Below are 17,861 nucleotides of genomic sequence, written 5' to 3'. Positions count from 1 at the left end.
TTTTGATAAAATACTGTTTTCTGAAGGGAAAAATACGGTGGAAGCAAAAACTTGGCTTGATAATGATTTTCCGGACTCTGCCCCAGGGAAATCAACAATAATTGATTGGTATGCAAAATTCAAGCGTGGTGAAATGAGCACGGAAGACGGTGAACGCAGTGGACGCCCGAAAGAGGTGGTTACCGACGAAAACATCAAAAAATATACAAAATGATTTTGAATGACCGTAAAATGAAGTTGATCGAGATAGCAGAGGCCTTAAAGATATCAAAGGAACGTGTTGGTCATATCATTCATCAATATTTGGATATGCGGAAGCTCAGTGCAAAAGGGTACCGCGCGAGCTCACATTTGACCAAAAACAACAACGTGTTGATGATTCTGAGTGGTGTTTGCAGCTGTTAACTCGTAATACACCCGAGTTTTTCCGTCGATATGTGACAATGGATGAAACATGGCTCCATCACTACACTCCTGAGTCCAATCGAAAGTCTGCTGAGTGGACAGCGACCGGTGAACCGTCTCCGAAGCGTGGAAAGACTCAAAAGTCCGCTGGTAAAGTAATGGCCTCTGTTTTTTGGGATGCGCATGGAATAATTTTTATCGATTATCTTGAGAAGGGAAAAAGCATCAACAGTGACTATTATATGGCGTTATTGGAGCGTTTGAAGGTCGGAATCGCGGCATAACGGCCCCATATGAAGAAGAAAAAAGTGTTGTTCCACCAAGACAACGCACCGTGCCACAAGTCATTGATAATGATGGCAAAAATTCATGAATTGGGCTTCGAATTGCTTCCCCACCCACCGTATTCTCCAGATCTGGCCCCCAGCGACTTTTTCTTGTTCTCAGTCAAAGAGATGCTCGCAGGGAAAAAATTTGGCTGCAATGAAGAGGTGATCGCCGAAACTGAGGCCTATTTTGAGGCAAAACTGAAGGAGTACTACCAAAATGGTATAAAAAAATTGGAAGGTCGTTGTAATCGTTGTATCGCTCTTGAAGGGAACTATGTTGAATAATAAAAACGAATTTTGACAGAAAAATGTTTTTTTTTTTTGTTAGACCGGGGACTTATCAGCCAACCTGTTATTATTCACAACGAAACTGTAATGAGCCTGTGCACTCTTCAGCGAAAAAATAATGTAAATGATGTACAATGCACATATAACTATTTGCTATTGAACTTTCATTACAAATTTCATATAACGGTACAAGAGAAATGAAACAATTTTTGCACATATATTTATTTTACAGAGGTACTTCGACTTTAAAAAAAATAGATTAACAAAAATGTATTACAGACTTCAGAGATTTTCGTAAGCAAATTATGATGATTTGCGAATTTTTCAGCCTTATGGCGAAAATATGCATATTTTGTTGTTATTCAATATCATAAGGGCTGTTTTCTTTTTGCACTGGATGCAACATTTGTATGGGCTATCCAGAACATCGTTGCACTGGTGTTCTATCCAGAACATCTCATCAGAGCAAGTCGCCCCGATGTTGCCAGATTGTATTTGGATAAAGTGACGCTTCTTCGATTCACAATAGCAATTTATTGTGACTATTTTATCGAAAAACATGAAATTCAAAGTGATACAGTGTCATAAATAATCGCAGCAGTAAATATTTACTACTAATTGAAGCATTTCATACATTAAAAATGCAAGATTTCACTTCTTTTCTGTGATTGTTTTTAAACAGCTGATGACAGTGTTGCATATTTTTGGAGATGTCCTGGATAAACGAGTACTCTGTTTTATTTTTGTCCTTAACAGCTTAGCATATCCAGTGCTAAAAGAAAACAGCCCTATAGTCAAGTATGAATTTTCCAAAAAAAAAGAAAACTAACAGCCATGTTCTTATTTTCGAGTCTATTCCGAATCCGACAAAATAATAAAATTCACTCTAATTATTTTCGGTAAAAAAATTCCTGTTCTTAAATTGGAGTGGTTTTGTCTCTCATTTTCGAGTCTGCTGTGGATTCGGTGAAGAAATTATTTCTTTAGAAGAGTTATTAAAAAAGCCGTTTGGATTTTGTTTTGGGTTAAAGAATTCCGTTGCCTTCGGAATTCTTCAGATCCCATGGCCATTCCAGATGCTGTGTATGTCTGTATATGGGAATTGTTTATATTATTGCCTTATAACGCCTTAACAAGGACGCTTTCATGTCTGTCCTGCGAGAGGTAGCCCCACGCATAAAAGACATATTCGATTCCACCAATTAACGGCCACTCTGAGATATTTGGTTACCGGACCATTTCATGGAGTTTTGTTTTTATCATTAGGGGTTACCAAATTATATTTTTTCTGGTCGCAAATGTTTTTACAGACAGTCAGTGCTACGTACGAAACACTACGGCAACTCTAACTTCTCTCAAATGTATTTTTTTTTTTTGAGAGAGAGAAAATCACACTCTAAAGATTCACAGGAAGGAACAGACCTATTTGTTATTAAAGATTTCTTATATGTAATGTTATGCGACCACATATTTAATGTAAGAAATAGCAAGAAAACATATTCAACTTTATAAATACATGCCTTTTAATGCAATTTTGAATAAGTATTTATATATTATATTACATTATAATATATTGTCATTCTAATTGATTTAGATTACTTGTGTTTCTTTAAAATATTTGGAGAATTTTTTCTCTAATTCGGATTGAAGAACACCTTTACAATCGGAATGTTCTCTAAATGAGCTACATAAATCGAAATGAAGAACATGGACGTAAGTGTATAATCATATTAACCACCCTTTTAAAGGTAATGATTGCTGTCATTTTTTCACCAGTCGTTTTAATGGTTATTTAGTAGAAATTTCAACCACAATTTCCCTATTTCATATATCTATATATTTTTCCCAGAGGTTAAAATTGAAAATATGAATAAAATTCATTATGAAATTCGTGCAGCATATAAAAAATTAAATTTTATGTTTTTTTTTTTCTTAAAATGGAATAATAGGAAAGCACTTCACTGTGAACATCCGAAAAATATCCAATGTAATATTTTTATTAATTCGAATATCATCTCATTTTCTTATTTATTTTAATTTAGATTTAATATATAAAACAGTTAAAATCTCATTTCAAAATATCTAAATATACATAAAATATATTTGGATTGGATTTCAATATATAGCATATACAAAAATTTAATTACTATATTTAAAAAATGTAATAAAAATCATTGTATTATATTTAAAATAAAAATCAAATAAATCAAGAAAAATTATTTTAATTGCAAACATTGGGTGGATAATTTTGAGAAGATTGCTATTAAAATTTTCATTTTTTAACGTCCAATTATTAGAAATATTGTAAAAGAATAACTTAATTATATTAGTTTGTAATAGATTAACCCTTCCACTACCGAAATAAACCTAACGATAAAAACTTTTTTTTCTGTTTTTACTTGTACTAACAGTATACAGAACAAAAATTGTCATTTTGAAAACCTACCTCAATTACTTCAAGAGCTTGTTCTGAAAACTTGGTTCTTGAATTGTGGCCAAATGGCCTTACGAAAATAAGCGCTTTTTGGCCTATAATATCTTTCAAAGTGTGAGAAAAAATACAAAAATAACCGGTAAAAGTATCAGCTATAGTTTTTGTATGAATGTCCATTTACTAGAAACATACAGTAGAAAAATTGTCTCAAATTTTCGTATTTTTCGTTTATTGCTAAAGAAGTTTATAAAAATGTATTTTAGACCTCACTAATATGGAAAAGATTTATAGTTTATTTAGACTAAAGCCTCTCCTTTAAAATAACAACGAGAAATAAATCGAAACTAAGTGGGAAAATAGAATTTGGTGTCTTTTTCGAATGTCCTTCTAAGTGGTCATCGGTAGTAAAAGGGTTAAGATTAATTTCGTTAACGTTGTTCAATTGTCCCAAATGTTTTCGAATCTACAAAGAAATATCTTGGGCAACCAGAGTGAACAGTAAAATTTCGTTTGGCCCCTCTCCTGATTCTAATAATGAACTCATGACCGTTTATTTCTAAAAAGGGCATGGGAACCATGACACTACTTCCAGTAGACGATACTACGAGGGCTGTTCGGAAACTGCTTAGCATATCAATGAAAGAGAATAGTTAGTTTTTCAAAAATATTTTTATTTTTCAATATAATCTCTTGAAACTTCAATACACTTAACAGGTTGGCTGATAAGTCCCCGGTATAACAATGAAAAACACATTTTTTGTCAAAATTCGTTTTTATTATTAAAGAGCGATACAACGATTATAACGACCTTCCAATTTTTTGTTACCATTTCGGTAGTACTCCTTCGGTTTTGCCTCAAAATAGTCCTTAGTTTCGGCGATCACCTCTTCGTTGCAGCCAAATTTTTTCCTTGCGAGCATCCTTTTGAGGTCTGAGAACAAGAAAAAGTCGCTGGGGGCCAGATCTGGAGAATACGGTGGGTGGAGAAGCAATTCGAAGCCCAATTCATGAATTTTTGCCATCGTTCTCAATGACTTGTGGCACGGTGCGTTGTCTTGGCAGAACACTTTTTTCTTCTTCATATGGGACCGTTTTGCCGCGATTTCGACCTTCAAACGCTCCAATAATACCATATAATAGTCACTTTTGATGGTTTTTGCCTTCTCAAGATAATCGATAAAAATTATTCCAAGCGCATCCCAAAAAACAGAGACCATTACTTTGCCAGCGGACTTTTGAGTCTTTACACGCTTCGGAGACGGTTCCCCGTCGCTGTCCACTCAGTCGACTGTCGATTGGACTCAGGAGTGTAGTGATGGAGCCATGTTTCATCCATTGTCACATATCGACGGAAAAACTCGGGTGCATTACGAGTTAACAGCTGCAAACACCACTCAGAATCATCAACACGTTGTTGTTTTTGGTCAAATGTGAGTGCTCATTTCACCATGCTTGAATTTTGCATACCAATCAATTATTGTTGATTTCGCTGGGGCAGAGTCCGGTTTTTGCTTCCACCGCATTTTTTCCCTTCAGAAAACAGTATTTTATCAAAACACGAAATTCCTTTTTTTCCATTTTTTTTCACAATAACAAAAGTTGATTCACAAAAGACGCTCTATCTCACAAACTAATTGACTTATAGACGTCAAATTTTGACACGAATCATTTGAAGGTTGGTACTATATAAAAATAATATGCATTTAATACTAGCGACGCCATCTATGTGTCAGACCGGGGACTTATCAGCCAACCTATTAAAACTATCCAAACAAGCTTGAGAAATGTTCATTCTTATGCGTTTTTGATCGACTGTTAACAAATGCGGCACCCATCTGGCAGAAATCTTTTTCATCTGTAGTTCTTCATGCAAAATTAAATGGACTCGATCATTTGAGATGTCCATGATATTAGCAATTTAACGCACTTTTATTCGTCGATCATTTAATACCATATCATGCACTTTGGCTACAATTTCTGTTGTTGTTGCTGTTTTTGGACGTCCACTACGTGGTTCATCTTCAATGCTTGTACGACCACGTTTAAATTTAGTAACCCAATTTTTTACTGTTGCAAATGAAGGAGCACTTTCACCTAACACATTCACCATATCATTATGACTTTCTTGTCCCGATAAACCTTTTTTATGTAAATATTTAATGACAGCACGCATTTCTAACATTTCCATTGTAAAAAGAAAGAAGTTTCCGAACTGCCCTCGTATTATTTTCACGGTACTGTTGTCTCCCTCCGCCCCAACTGTATATGAACAAACAACAATATTCCATATAAAACAGGAAATTGTAATGCCATTAGGATTTAGTTAACAACAATTAATAACGTGATAATAACCATGAGATATTATAAGTAGTTTGCGCGAAGGGAAAATGGGCAAAATCGAATAGGTGTGATAAATTTTATTTGCTAAAATATATAGATAAAGAATTGTTTGAGTTAGGCAATAAAAACCTTATCAGTGGTTATCTATTGCTAAAATAAATAAAAGACAGGAATTATTCGTTTTTATGCAAATACGTTGGTTTTTTTATTTACTCTTTTTTATTAAAACTATGTTTTGTTGTTTGCTTTTTTGTGGTATAAACAATATTTGATAAATATGTAAATATTTTTGCATTCATATTAATTTTGCTTTTCCTATCGAATGAGTTTTTAATATATTTTTTTTTTTTAATGAAAATTCTATGTTTTTGTTTTTTTTTTTGTTAATTGTCTTGTCTTCCGAAATTCACTTTGGTTTCAATAATTATTGAAAAAATTTAATTGATTTTGTTACAATTCGAATTGTTATATGTGTTTGCAAAAAATGAGATATTTAACGAAGAAAAATGTTCACTCAAAAATTTCTTGTTATTTTTTTTATTTATTTATTGTTTTTTGTTTATATAATTTTATCTCTAAATGTATATATGTTGTTGGTATCGATAATATTTTAATAATTTATTTATTTACTTATTTATTTTATTATAAAGTTCACCGGTAAAAGCATTTATTGAATATATATTTTACAGAATGTTTCCTGCTTAATTAAATAAAAGGAATAGGTTGGCTATATGAATATGATCTGATTTAAGACCATCTACTAATATTCTGTTATAAAAACTCAAATTTAGATTAGGTTTTCCTTTTCTTATAATGCTCTAAATAAATAAATTATAACTGCAAAGAAGCAGGTTGTAGTTTTTGTTTAAGTTTGAAATTGATCTATTTTCGCTTTTATCGTGGAAAGTCAAGAAGTCTGTCAAGTCAAAAATAAGCTATAAAAATAGGCTAAATATTTTATGAAATAATTTTAATGACTAAATAGTTAAAAAAAAAAAATAGGAAAATAAATGTACATAGAAAATAAAACAGCACTTACTATTTACCAATAATTGTGTTCTTATTTTTTTTCGGTGTGTCTCTAAGCACTTTTTTCTTGTTATCATTTTATATTATGATGTTCGTTTGTTTATTTTGTATACTACTAATAATTTAATAATTTCTAATTAGAAACTTATGATGTCTAAATGTTTAACGTTTATCTTTACGTTGATTTTTACGCTGTTTTGACTTGGATGGCGTGGAGGTTTTCTCGGGGGTTGAGGAGTCTGGAAAAGAGATAATTATTAATGAAAATAAATTTGTATTACTGTATGGAAAAGTGTAAAAAATTCTAATAATAGGGATCGAAAGGACTAGACATAACCCTTACTTTGGTTGAAGCTCTCCGACATTTATTGAAAGGTGACAATTATTTTGTCAAACCCTAACAGAGAGAAATATTTAACAGGTTGGCTGATAAGTCCCCGGTCTAACAAAGAAAAACACATTTTTTTTCAAAGTTCGTTTTTATTATTCAACATAGTTCCCTTCAAGAGCGATACCACGATTATAACGACCTTCCAATTTTTTGATACCATTTTGGTACTACTCATTCGGTTTTGCCTCAAAATAGGCATCAGTTTTGGCAATCACTTCTTCATTGCAGCCAATTTTTTTCCCTGCGACCATCCTTTTGAGGTCTGAGAACAAGAAAAAGTCTCTGGGGGCCAGATCTGGAGAATACGGTGGGTGGGGAAGCAATTCGAAGCCCAATTCATGAATTTATGCCATCGTTCTCAATGACTCGTGGCACGGTGCGTTGTCTTGGTGGAACAACACTTTTTTCTTCTTCATATGGGGCCGTTTTGCCGCGATTTCGACCTTCAAACGCTCCAATAATATCATATAATAGTCACTGTTGATGGTTTTTCCCTTCTCAAGATAATCGATAAAAATTATTCTATACGCATCCAAAAAAACAGGGGCCATTACTTTGCCAGCAGACTTTTGAGTCTTTCCACGGAGACGGTTCACCGGTCGCTGTCCACTCAGCCGACTGTCGATTGGACTCAGGAGTGTAGTGATGGAGCCATGTTTCATCCATTGTCACATATCGACGGAAAAACTCGGGTGTATTACGAGTTAACAGCTGCAAACACCGCTCAAAATCATCAACACGTTGTTGTTTTTGGTCAATTGTGAGCTCGCGCGGCACCCATTTTGCACAGAGCTTCCGCATATCCAAATATTGATGAATGATATGACCAACACGTTCCTTTGATATTTTTAAGGCCTCTGCTATATCGATCAACTTCATTTTACGGTCATTCAAAATCATTTTGTGGATTTTTTTGATGTTTTCGTCGGTAACCACCTCTTTCGGGCGTCCACTGCGTTCACCGTCTTCCGTGCTCATTTCACCACGCTTGAATTTTGCATACCAATCATAATCAAGCCAAGTATTTGCTTCCACCGTATTTTTTCCCTTCAGAAAACAGTATTTTATCAAAACACGAAATTCCTTTTTTTCCATTTTTTTCACAATAACAAAAGTTGCTTCACAAAAGACGCTCTATCTCACAAACTAATTGACTTACAGACGTCAAATTTTGACACGAATCATTTGAAGGTTGGTACTGTATAAAAATAATATGCATTTAATACTAGCGACGCCATCTATGTGTCAGACCGGGGACTTATCAGCCAACCTGTTAAACAGAGGCACTTCTTAACCCTTTCTACCCCGAATTTTTGTAGGTATCGCTAAATTGGTTTTTTTTATTTTTAATCTTGTTGAAGTCATTTAAGAAGCGTATAGCCAAAATTTCGGGTCACACGCCCATTCGTTTGGCGGTAGATAATGTTGCCTGTGGGCAATTGTGGCTATAAAATAGTTTGTTTTGTAATGATATACGTTTTACGTTTTATTGAATTTTTAAAAGTTTGTTTTTATTTTTACAGTAAATATATACTTAGATGCGCGGGTGAGTGGAATTTCGCTCACGCTCAGACACATTTACGAATAAATATTTGTACTCACGCACGCCATGTGGGTAGGAATTCACGCTCACACAAATTCACGAAATGAAAAGTCATACTCGCGCACGCTCACACACGAATAACGTTTATGCCTCACGCTCCCGCATGATTCACGACAATTTTCGTGATTCACGAATATTTTCGGAACACGACAATTTTCGTTGCTCAATAAAATTCTCATAAGTCACGAAATTTCTTGTGACTCACGCTATTGAAATCTTAAGCGTGATTAAATAAATGAAGGTGATTAAAATCGGTGAGCTAGAATTTAATCGTTTGTGATTGTGATTTTTTGTGTCTCTGTTTTGCCGTGAGTGTGAGTTGGATCGTGAAGGTGAATTTTTATCGGGAGCGTGATTTCGAAGAAATTTTACTCACTCACAATCACGAACACACAATTTGATTTTTACTCACGCATTTGTTTAGTCCCGTTCACGCGAAGCCGTGAATAACGCGTGACTCACGACAATTTTTTTTTGTTTGTTTTGAACCCATGCCATTTTAACTGGCGGTTCAAAAATGCCAAAGTATAATAAAGCGCCAATATTCGTGCTAATCCACCAGTATGTTGCCAAGAAGCTCGATATATTTCCTGTAGGCAATCGCAATACTCTGTGTTCAACAATACAAAATCCTCATCAGCTACCTATCTCGTTTAATTTCCCAAAGAATTTAATGGCCATAATAAATATTCCTTAATTATCCCTCAATAGATACATAACATTTGCACAAAAATGTGTTACATGCGTGTCACTATAACAAAGTAGATGTTCTCTGAGCCACTGTAAGGGAAATTATTTGTCAACAGTAGGGCACAAAAGTTTCTCGTAGGATGGTCATAAGGGATAATGAAGAGGGAGAGCTGCAAATTACACCTGGTTTGCTAAAGGAAATAGCACAAACACTATACCAAAAAAAAAAATATTTTTTCTTTTCTAGAATGTCTGTCCGTTCGTGCCAATTAATATTTCAAATTTGTGTTACCGTGAAATGTTCAGAGTTTTTATTATTAATCTATATTGCTTAAGAGAGTATATTTTTAATACTACATACTACATGCAGATTTCTTAAGAATTGAAAATGTCTGAAATAAAACCTTCATTTTCATTTATTCGTATTTATTGTAATGTATGGTATATTAATTTACTTTGTGTCGTTTTAAGGTCTAATGCAAATATATGGGCATAGTATTCTATATTGTATATTTTATTATTGAGGTGATACGACGATTACTCATTAATGAATTGATAAGGGCATGAAGCAATTGATAGATTAATTTGGCGACACAGTGACATTTTACATAGATATTATTCACCTATTCAGTCCATGAATGACGTCAGATAAATAATTAAAGATGACCCTGCCGAAGAACTGGCCGAAAGAGGTGTGTTATAGTCCGAATATTGATACGTTTGTAGACAAAGGCTCTCTGGTTAATCTTTCCGGTACAAGTATGAACTCATAAAAAAAAATCTTTTTGCTATGCTTATTAATAATATAGTACACCCACAACCTTTAGTACAAAGTGAAGCAACTAAAAAACGACAGCAGATTACTACTGTTGACGGTTTTGGATCTTGTTGTTGTTTTGGATCTGTTTTGATAAATGTGTGTATCAATTTTCAACTAAAAAGTTTTTCCCATCGTAGTTCAAGGATATCGGAACTATGTCATATTATAAAACTATATAAATTTTATTTGTTTACAAAATATGAATAAAAAAAATATGGATAACACAGGTTTATGATCTAGTGAGGTGCCCATTCTAATTAAATCTGGTAAAGCAAGGATCTATCATCCTAAGAAACACATTGAAAAATGGTGATTTATGGGAGCAATGTGGAAAGGATATTTGATGTGAATTCAATTGTCTTCTATCAATCCAGTTCGCATACTCATTACCACTTGTATCGATGTGAGAAGATATTGGGGCATGTTCCGATATTCGGAATCGCAAAATTTTTGTTTGACAATATTTTCTTAACCCTAAAACATATAAATTTAAATATTGGCAACATAGTTCTCTTTGTTCAAATACAAATTGAATTTAAGTGCGGTAATATATCAATTTTTATACCCACCACCATAGGATGGGGGGTATATTAACTTTGTCATTCCGTTTGTAACACATCGAAATATTGCTCTAAGACCCCATAAAGTATATATATTCTGGGTCGTGGTGAAATTCTGAGTCGATCTGAGCGTGTCCGTCCGTCCGTCTGTTGAAATCACGCTAACTTCCGAACGAAACAAGCTGTCGACTTGAAACTTGGCACAAGTAGTTGTTATTGATGTAGGTCGGATGGTATTGCAAATGGGCCATATCGGTCCACTTTTACGTATAGCCCCCATATAAACGGACCCCAAAATTTGGCTTGCGAGGCCTCTAAGAGAAGCAAATTTCATCCGATCCGGCTGAAATTTGGTACATGGTGTTAGTATATGGTCTCTAACAACCATGCAAAAATTGGTCCACATCGGTCCATAATTATATATAGCCCCCATATAAACCGGTCCCCCGATTTGGCTTGCGAGGCCCCTAAGAGAAGCAAATTTCATCCGATCCGACTGAAATTTGGTACATGGTGTCAGTATATGGTCTCTAACAATCATGCAAAAATTGGTCCACATCGGTCCATAATTATATATAGCCCCCATATAAACCGATCCCCCGATTTGGCTTGCGAGGCCTCTAAGAGAAGCAAATTTCATCCGATCCGGCTGAAATTTGCTACATGGTGTTAGTATATAGTCTCTAACAACCATGCAAAAATTGGTCGACATCGGTCCATAATTATATATAGCCCCCATATAAACCGATCCCCCGATTTGGCTTGCGAGGCCGCTAAGAGAAGCAAATTTCATCCGATCCGGCTGAAATTTTGTACGTGATGTTAGTATATGGTCTTTAGCAACCATGCAAAAATTGGTCGATATCGGTCCATAATTATATATAGACCCCGTATAAACCGATCCCCAGATTTGACCTCCAGAGCCCCTTGGAAGAGCAAAATTCTTGCCATTCGTTGAAATTTGGTACGTGATGTTAGTATATGGTATCCAACAACCATGCAGGAATTGGTTCCTATCAGTCCATAATTATATATAGCTCCCATATAAACCGATCCCCAGATTTGACCTCCGGTGCCTTTTGGAGAAGCAAAATTCATCCGATCTGCTTGAAATTTGGTACGTGGTGGTAGTATATGATATTTAACAACCATGCCAAAAGGGGTCCATATCAGTCCATAATCGTACATAGTCCCATATAAACCGATCCCGAGATTTGGTTTTGGAACCTCTTGGAGGAGCAAATTTCATCCGAGTGAGTTGAAATTTGGTACATTGTGCTAGTATATGGTCGTTAACAACCATGCCTAACTAGGTCCATATCGGTCTATAGTTATATATGGCCCTCAGATAAATCGATCCCCAATCATACAAAAATTGGTCCATATCAAGTTCATAATTGTATATAGCCCCCATATAAGCGAACCCCATATTTCAATTCTGGCTCTCTACGTACAAAAAGTCCATATCGATTCGTAATTATTTGTAGACTTAACTATACATAACTTTTTTGTCTAATATATACCATGTATGGACTAAATCACAGTCTTTCGTAGAAGTTTCTACGCAATCCATGGTGGTGGGTACATAAGATTCGGCCTGGCCGAACTTGCGGCCGTATGTACTTGTTTCTTTATAAGAAAACTAAATTCATGAGGGATTATGATACACAGAAAATAATTTCACGAATATTTTTCCAAATAAAATTTTAATTGAGTTTTAAAAAAGTATTCAATTAAAAATTTAATTGATTCAACAAATTTTTTAATTGAAACAAAAATCAATCACAAAAATTAATAGTATCAATTAATTTTTTAATTGGATCAATTAATTTTTTAAATGACTTTCAATTAATTTTTTGATTGATACTATCATTTCTGTGATTGAAGACACTCCAATTAAAAAATTAATTGGATCAATTAATTTCGTGATTGAATCAGAAAAAACAATTTTGTGTGTAGTGTTTTCTTGAGATGGATGGGAAATTAAATGATCGAAAACTTGGGCTTTATTGGATTGAATGGCAGATGAGTGGTCATGTCGAATTGCCCCGATGCGTAAGCCATAACAGGTGCAACGACACACATCTCGGCAGAGAATATGACCACCCTGTCTGGTTTGGAAATTTTTTTACACAGACGTTTTGGCTGGATTGCTTTATAATCGAAAAACGAGTACGAATTCGTCAAAGGCTGTTTAAACCTTTTTGTTGTTGTTGTTATTGTAACAGTTTATTGTGATTTCGTCCATTCTTATGTTATACGCTTTGGTACTTCAGCTTGTAGCCAGATCGAAGGACTCTGCGACTAAGGTGGGATGTGTCCAGAGTGATCTGGTGGTAAGTCGGGTTGGTTTAGCTGGGCAAGAGAAAAGATGACGCGTGTCGTGTGGCCCTTGGTTGCAAATTGGACATATGTCAGCTACGCTGCTATCAATCATTGATAAGTAGGAATTGAGGCGGCTGCACTTGCCTGATCTTAATTGGGCTAAAACTACCCTAGTCTGCCGTGGGAGGTCTCTTTCCTCCGGTGCTATGGGCGATGGTTGGACTCGGAGAACAGGATTAACCTTGTAGCTTCTCACCGATTCGGCAAGTGACTTGAGGACCTTATTTCTATCACGGAGCTTATTACAAATTGCAGTAGCATGGGCAGACGACCTGAAAAGGTTGTCGAATGTGACCCCAAGAATTTTGGGGTAATTTGTGGTCGGAATCATTTCGCCATCGGCACTAATATTCAACTGCCTGCGTACTTCTGCCGTGTAGCTTTTTGTTGTTACTGTTGTAAAAGTTTTTTGTGATTTCATTCATTTTCGCTTTGCGTTTTGGTACATCAGCGTGTATCCAAATCAATTAACTCTTCAACTAGGATGGGATGTGACCAGAGTGATCTGATGGTCAGTCGGGTAGGTTTAGCTGGACATGCATAAAGGATTAACAGGATTAACCTTGTAGCTTCTCATCGCTTCAGCTACAGTATCCGCATGAATCCTGTCCAGGATCTGGCGCTCTATCCGTAGATTCTGACATTCAACTACAGTCCATATAGCCACTAACGTGGCTGAGGGTTTGGGGATGGATATCTTCAATTTTTTAGCAGTTCTACTTTGTCGAGTTCTAAATTTAAATACATTTACATTCTCGATTTTCCAAAAAAAAAAAAAAAATTAAATGAGGTTAGGTTAGGTGACAGCCCGATGAATCAGGCTCACTTAGAATATTCAGTCCATTGTGATACCACATTGGTGAACTTCTCTCTTATCACTGAGTGCTGCCCGATTCCATGTTAAGCTCAATCACAAGAGATTAAATGTTATGCTCAATGACAAGAATTAAATGACCATTGTATTTTCTACGTGACGATCAGTATCGTCTGCATGACCTTCAGATCTTTCGTAAAAGACAGACTTTCCTAATGGATCCAGTTATGTATTTGAACTAAAACGATTATCTTTGAGCCGGCCCTGTGTCGCATTATTATTTTTTCTTTGCATTATTGAACAGCGAATTTGGAAGAAAATAGCCAGGATATTGACTCCCGCAGTTATTCAAATCAAGGGGAAGGGGTTATAAAGTTCGGCCTATCCTATTTTAATAAAAGCCTTAGTGCGGATCGGTTTTAACAACCAAATGTATGATTCTTCTACATAATACAATTATATACTATCTTCTCTTCCTTCATGTCCTTTTCTAGAAAAATGATTTCACCACGTGGTGGGACTATTGGTTATATTGGCGATACAGTAAACTAAAGTTAGTAAACACCATGAAGAGTACATATATTAAAACTCGTTCAAAAGAATGACTTCATGAATTTGCAATCATCTAAAACAAGTTTCCCCACTACATGCATATTTTATCCAACTTAGGTTCAAAAAAACTTTTTGAATATCAAAATGAACTAGATTATCATTATTATTTATATTATTTGCTGCTTCTAGTTTGTCCATGATATGCCATATTTTTATCTATGTTTCACTTGGAAACTATTCTGTATGCAGATAAATATTTTTAATAATTACCCAATTCTTCACGTGCTGTTTCCATAATGCTAATTTCCTCCACTATTGCTTCAACCTTAGATATAGGCTCAGATGATTTCTCTTGATCCTCTATATTGCTGGACTGTGATTCTTTTAATTTTGCATTTTCTTCAGTGCTTACTTTCTCCATCTCTATGAAAGATTGTGTGGTGGATTTTTCAGTAGATTCTTTTTTATCTTCCATTTTCATTTCGGAATGCTGAGTTTTCTCTCCGTCTTCTTCATTAAATGAAGGTTCTATTTCAACGTGAGCCATTTCCTTAAGGCCATTAACCAAACTTGTTATTTGTTGATCGCTTGTGACAACATCCTCTTTTGCTTCCACAGCCTGAGCAGCTAGTTTTTCGCGCTCCAAACGTTCACGATATTCTCGCAAACATTTCTGTTCCCATTCTATATGCTCTTTATAATACTGATGGACAGGTATAACAATCACAGAGATGTCGTCGACAGTCGCTGCGGCTTTACTGTCTGCCAGTCTCCAATGGCCATATTCATTGATTTTACCTCGAGCCTTGGCCACTAGTTCTTGAGCCACCATTGTATAACGATGTTTTTCTGTAGGATATTTATGTAGCGTTTGGAATACAGTTCGTGCTACAGCCTCGTTCTCTGAGACATCCCATAGACCATCGGTTGCCATAACTAAGATACCATAGTCGCCATCTTCATTTTGTTCCTCTGAAAGTCGAATATAAATAACGTAGGAAATTATGTAAATAGGCAAAATACCCTCCTTAAATCTATTACCTACCTGGAATGGTAACAATTTTTGTGAGATCTCTGTACAGGACTTCTGGTTGAGCCGTCAGGAATGGTTTAATCAAAGTGCCCGTCGCTATTGCCAATAAATCATGATCACCAAATCCTCTTGTAACACCCAATGTACCCAAAAGCCTTGACCTTTTTCCTTCACCCGTTACAACAGGCATTTTTAAATCTTCGCGGGTTAACGTCTTATAAGTCCATCCTTTCATAGTGCCCTGGCGGCAAAGGATACGTTGGCCGAGATCACGTTCATGTGGACGTTTTGCATACTCCATGGCAGTATAGAATTTACCCATTAAATGTGGTTTATACTGAGCCACTCCCAGTAGTCGGGTTCTTTCTGTTTCGGGGGTATGATCGAAAGAGAATGGCACAGGAAAAGATCCCTCCGAACCATCGGGTGTTGCTGGCATATCCTCTTTACGTAAAACTTTACGCTGGCAGAGAACAGCACGACTATCACCGGCATTTGCCACATACATTTTGCCATTTATAAAGAGAGACACACATGCTGTACATCCCCCAGCATCTCGATAGCGATCACGATCTTGAGCTATCAACGAGTCCATATGTACAAAAGCACTCTCCAATGCTCCCATAATTAATTCATCCTTTGACACACTTCTTTGAAAATGGCTGGGATGGGGAAAAGAATTTACCGATTGTGTTGTTGTATTGACTTTCGGGTCTTCCATACCCTCCCGGGGCAGTAAAAGTTCAATGCAATCCACCAACTTCTCATGTAAGATATGATGGAATTGATGAGAGGCCGCCAATGCTGCCCCGTAACCAGCATGACCATCGAATATACCAAAATATGTATAGGGTAAGTCGGGGTATTGGTGGGTAGGGTCTGATAATATTTGTCGGCAAAATGCTCCTTGGTCCTCATTCCATTCTGATTTACCGGAGTTTACACATTCTGCGTAACCTGTACCCCAGGGTAACATACTGATGTCTCGTGGCACAATAATCGGCCGAACATTGTGATCGGCGGAAGCTTTTAGCTCATCAGGTGTTAGTAATTGCAGGAATGGTGGTCGAGCATAGGCAAATTTATCTTGTAATTGTTGTTGGTGCAACATGCGTTGATGATATGCGGCACTGCCTCGTATCAGATGTTCATTGCTCGCAGACGGCAAGGCTGGCATGTCGGGTGCAATGACAGTGGCCAAAAAGCGACTTTTAATATTGGCAAACATATTATAGCTTTTAGAAAAACTAATCGGATTGTTCCTTTGCTTCCACTCTCAAACAGATGACAATTGTTTTTTTTTGAGATTATTTGTTTTGATTTTCCTATTCGCCCTTAACGAAGCAGCATGTGTGAGTTATTGTAGTGAATAATGTAGTACGAGAACAATTGCACTATGCTGCCTAATGACGACGACAGCGATCACAAAGCTTAGACCTGTCTACGAAGGGGGAGGATGAGCTACTTTGTTTCTTTTTGGTATTGTTGTTGTTGGCGTTTAGTCAGACACCTCGACAAAGATTTTTATCTACTTTGTTTCCTTCGGACGAGGGCCACGTAAACACTTTTTTTCTGATTTCAGTTAGCCATAGAAGAGTATAGTGGGAAATAGCCGTTTTCCGGTTGGAAATCACTTCCTTCAACTACATTCTTTTTCCTAGAAAATCAATCCTAATCAGAATTTGCTGTGGTAACTTTGTTGTTGTTAAGTGGAATCAATCTGTACTCTTTGTTGTTGGACACAAGGAAAATAGTTTGTTTTTATAACTGATTGATGGGATTTTCCTTTGGAGAATTCAGAGAAATCCTTTTTTTAAAAAATTTGTCAATCTGTTCTGACTGGAAAATATTTTCAACGAACAAGAATGAATGGTCTTCTTCTAATCACAAATCTCAATAACTTAAATATATGAAATGACACTTGGTCAGTGTTGCCAATCTAACATACGTTAGTGTTACCAAGTGCGGTTGTGAGAACTTCTAAAAGGAACAAAAATGCCAGAAATAAGTGTGGGTTTCTCAGGTGAAAACCACAACTAAAATAATTGTCTAAACAAAATATAAATTTAAAGAGAATGCCTCAAATCACCAATTCAATAAGTTTCTTTTTTTAAGACCGGTATTAAGTTCGTGTTTCACTACTAGAAACCGAAATTGCTAGTGCAAAATACTAATAAATATATGACAA

At 35.7% G+C, this 17,861-nt stretch overlaps 2 protein-coding genes across 2 annotated transcripts in view; one reads left to right on the top strand and one right to left on the bottom strand.

The window, feature by feature from the left end:
- LOC142229853 (uncharacterized) overlaps positions 1 to 17,861 on the top strand; it is a 150,602-nt gene that overhangs the window by 125,702 nt on the left and 7,039 nt on the right. The gene's annotated exons all lie outside the window — the stretch shown is intronic.
- Positions 5,970 to 17,577, bottom strand: LOC142229852 (protein phosphatase 1H). Its single transcript, XM_075300435.1, has 3 exons — positions 15,686 to 17,577; positions 14,911 to 15,612; positions 5,970 to 7,064 (listed from the first exon to the last, which is right to left on the bottom strand). Exons 1-3 carry the CDS (start codon positions 16,899 to 16,901, stop codon positions 6,988 to 6,990), a joined length of 1,995 nt encoding a protein of 664 aa, XP_075156550.1. The 5' UTR covers positions 16,902 to 17,577; the 3' UTR covers positions 5,970 to 6,987.

This window comes from Haematobia irritans, chromosome 3, assembly GCF_050003625.1.
Source record: "Haematobia irritans isolate KBUSLIRL chromosome 3, ASM5000362v1, whole genome shotgun sequence".
NCBI lineage: Eukaryota > Metazoa > Arthropoda > Insecta > Diptera > Muscidae > Haematobia > Haematobia irritans.
The sequence above is the reverse complement of the archived record's forward strand: the minus strand, read 5'-3'. Positions and strand labels throughout refer to the sequence as shown.

Bases quoted from the DNA above. Each gene is read 5' to 3' on its own strand.
- LOC142229852 (XM_075300435.1), bottom strand. From the start codon at position 16,901: ATGTTTGCCAATATTAAAAGTCGCTTTTTGGCCACTGTCATTGCACCC. The intron at 15,613-15,685 runs GTAGGTAATAGA...TTCGACTTTCAG, and splicing joins AAAAATTGTTACCATTCCAG to AGGAACAAAATGAAGATGGC. The intron at 7,065-14,910 runs GTAATTATTAAA...TCTCTTTTCCAG, and splicing joins AACAGCACGTGAAGAATTGG to ACTCCTCAACCCCCGAGAAA.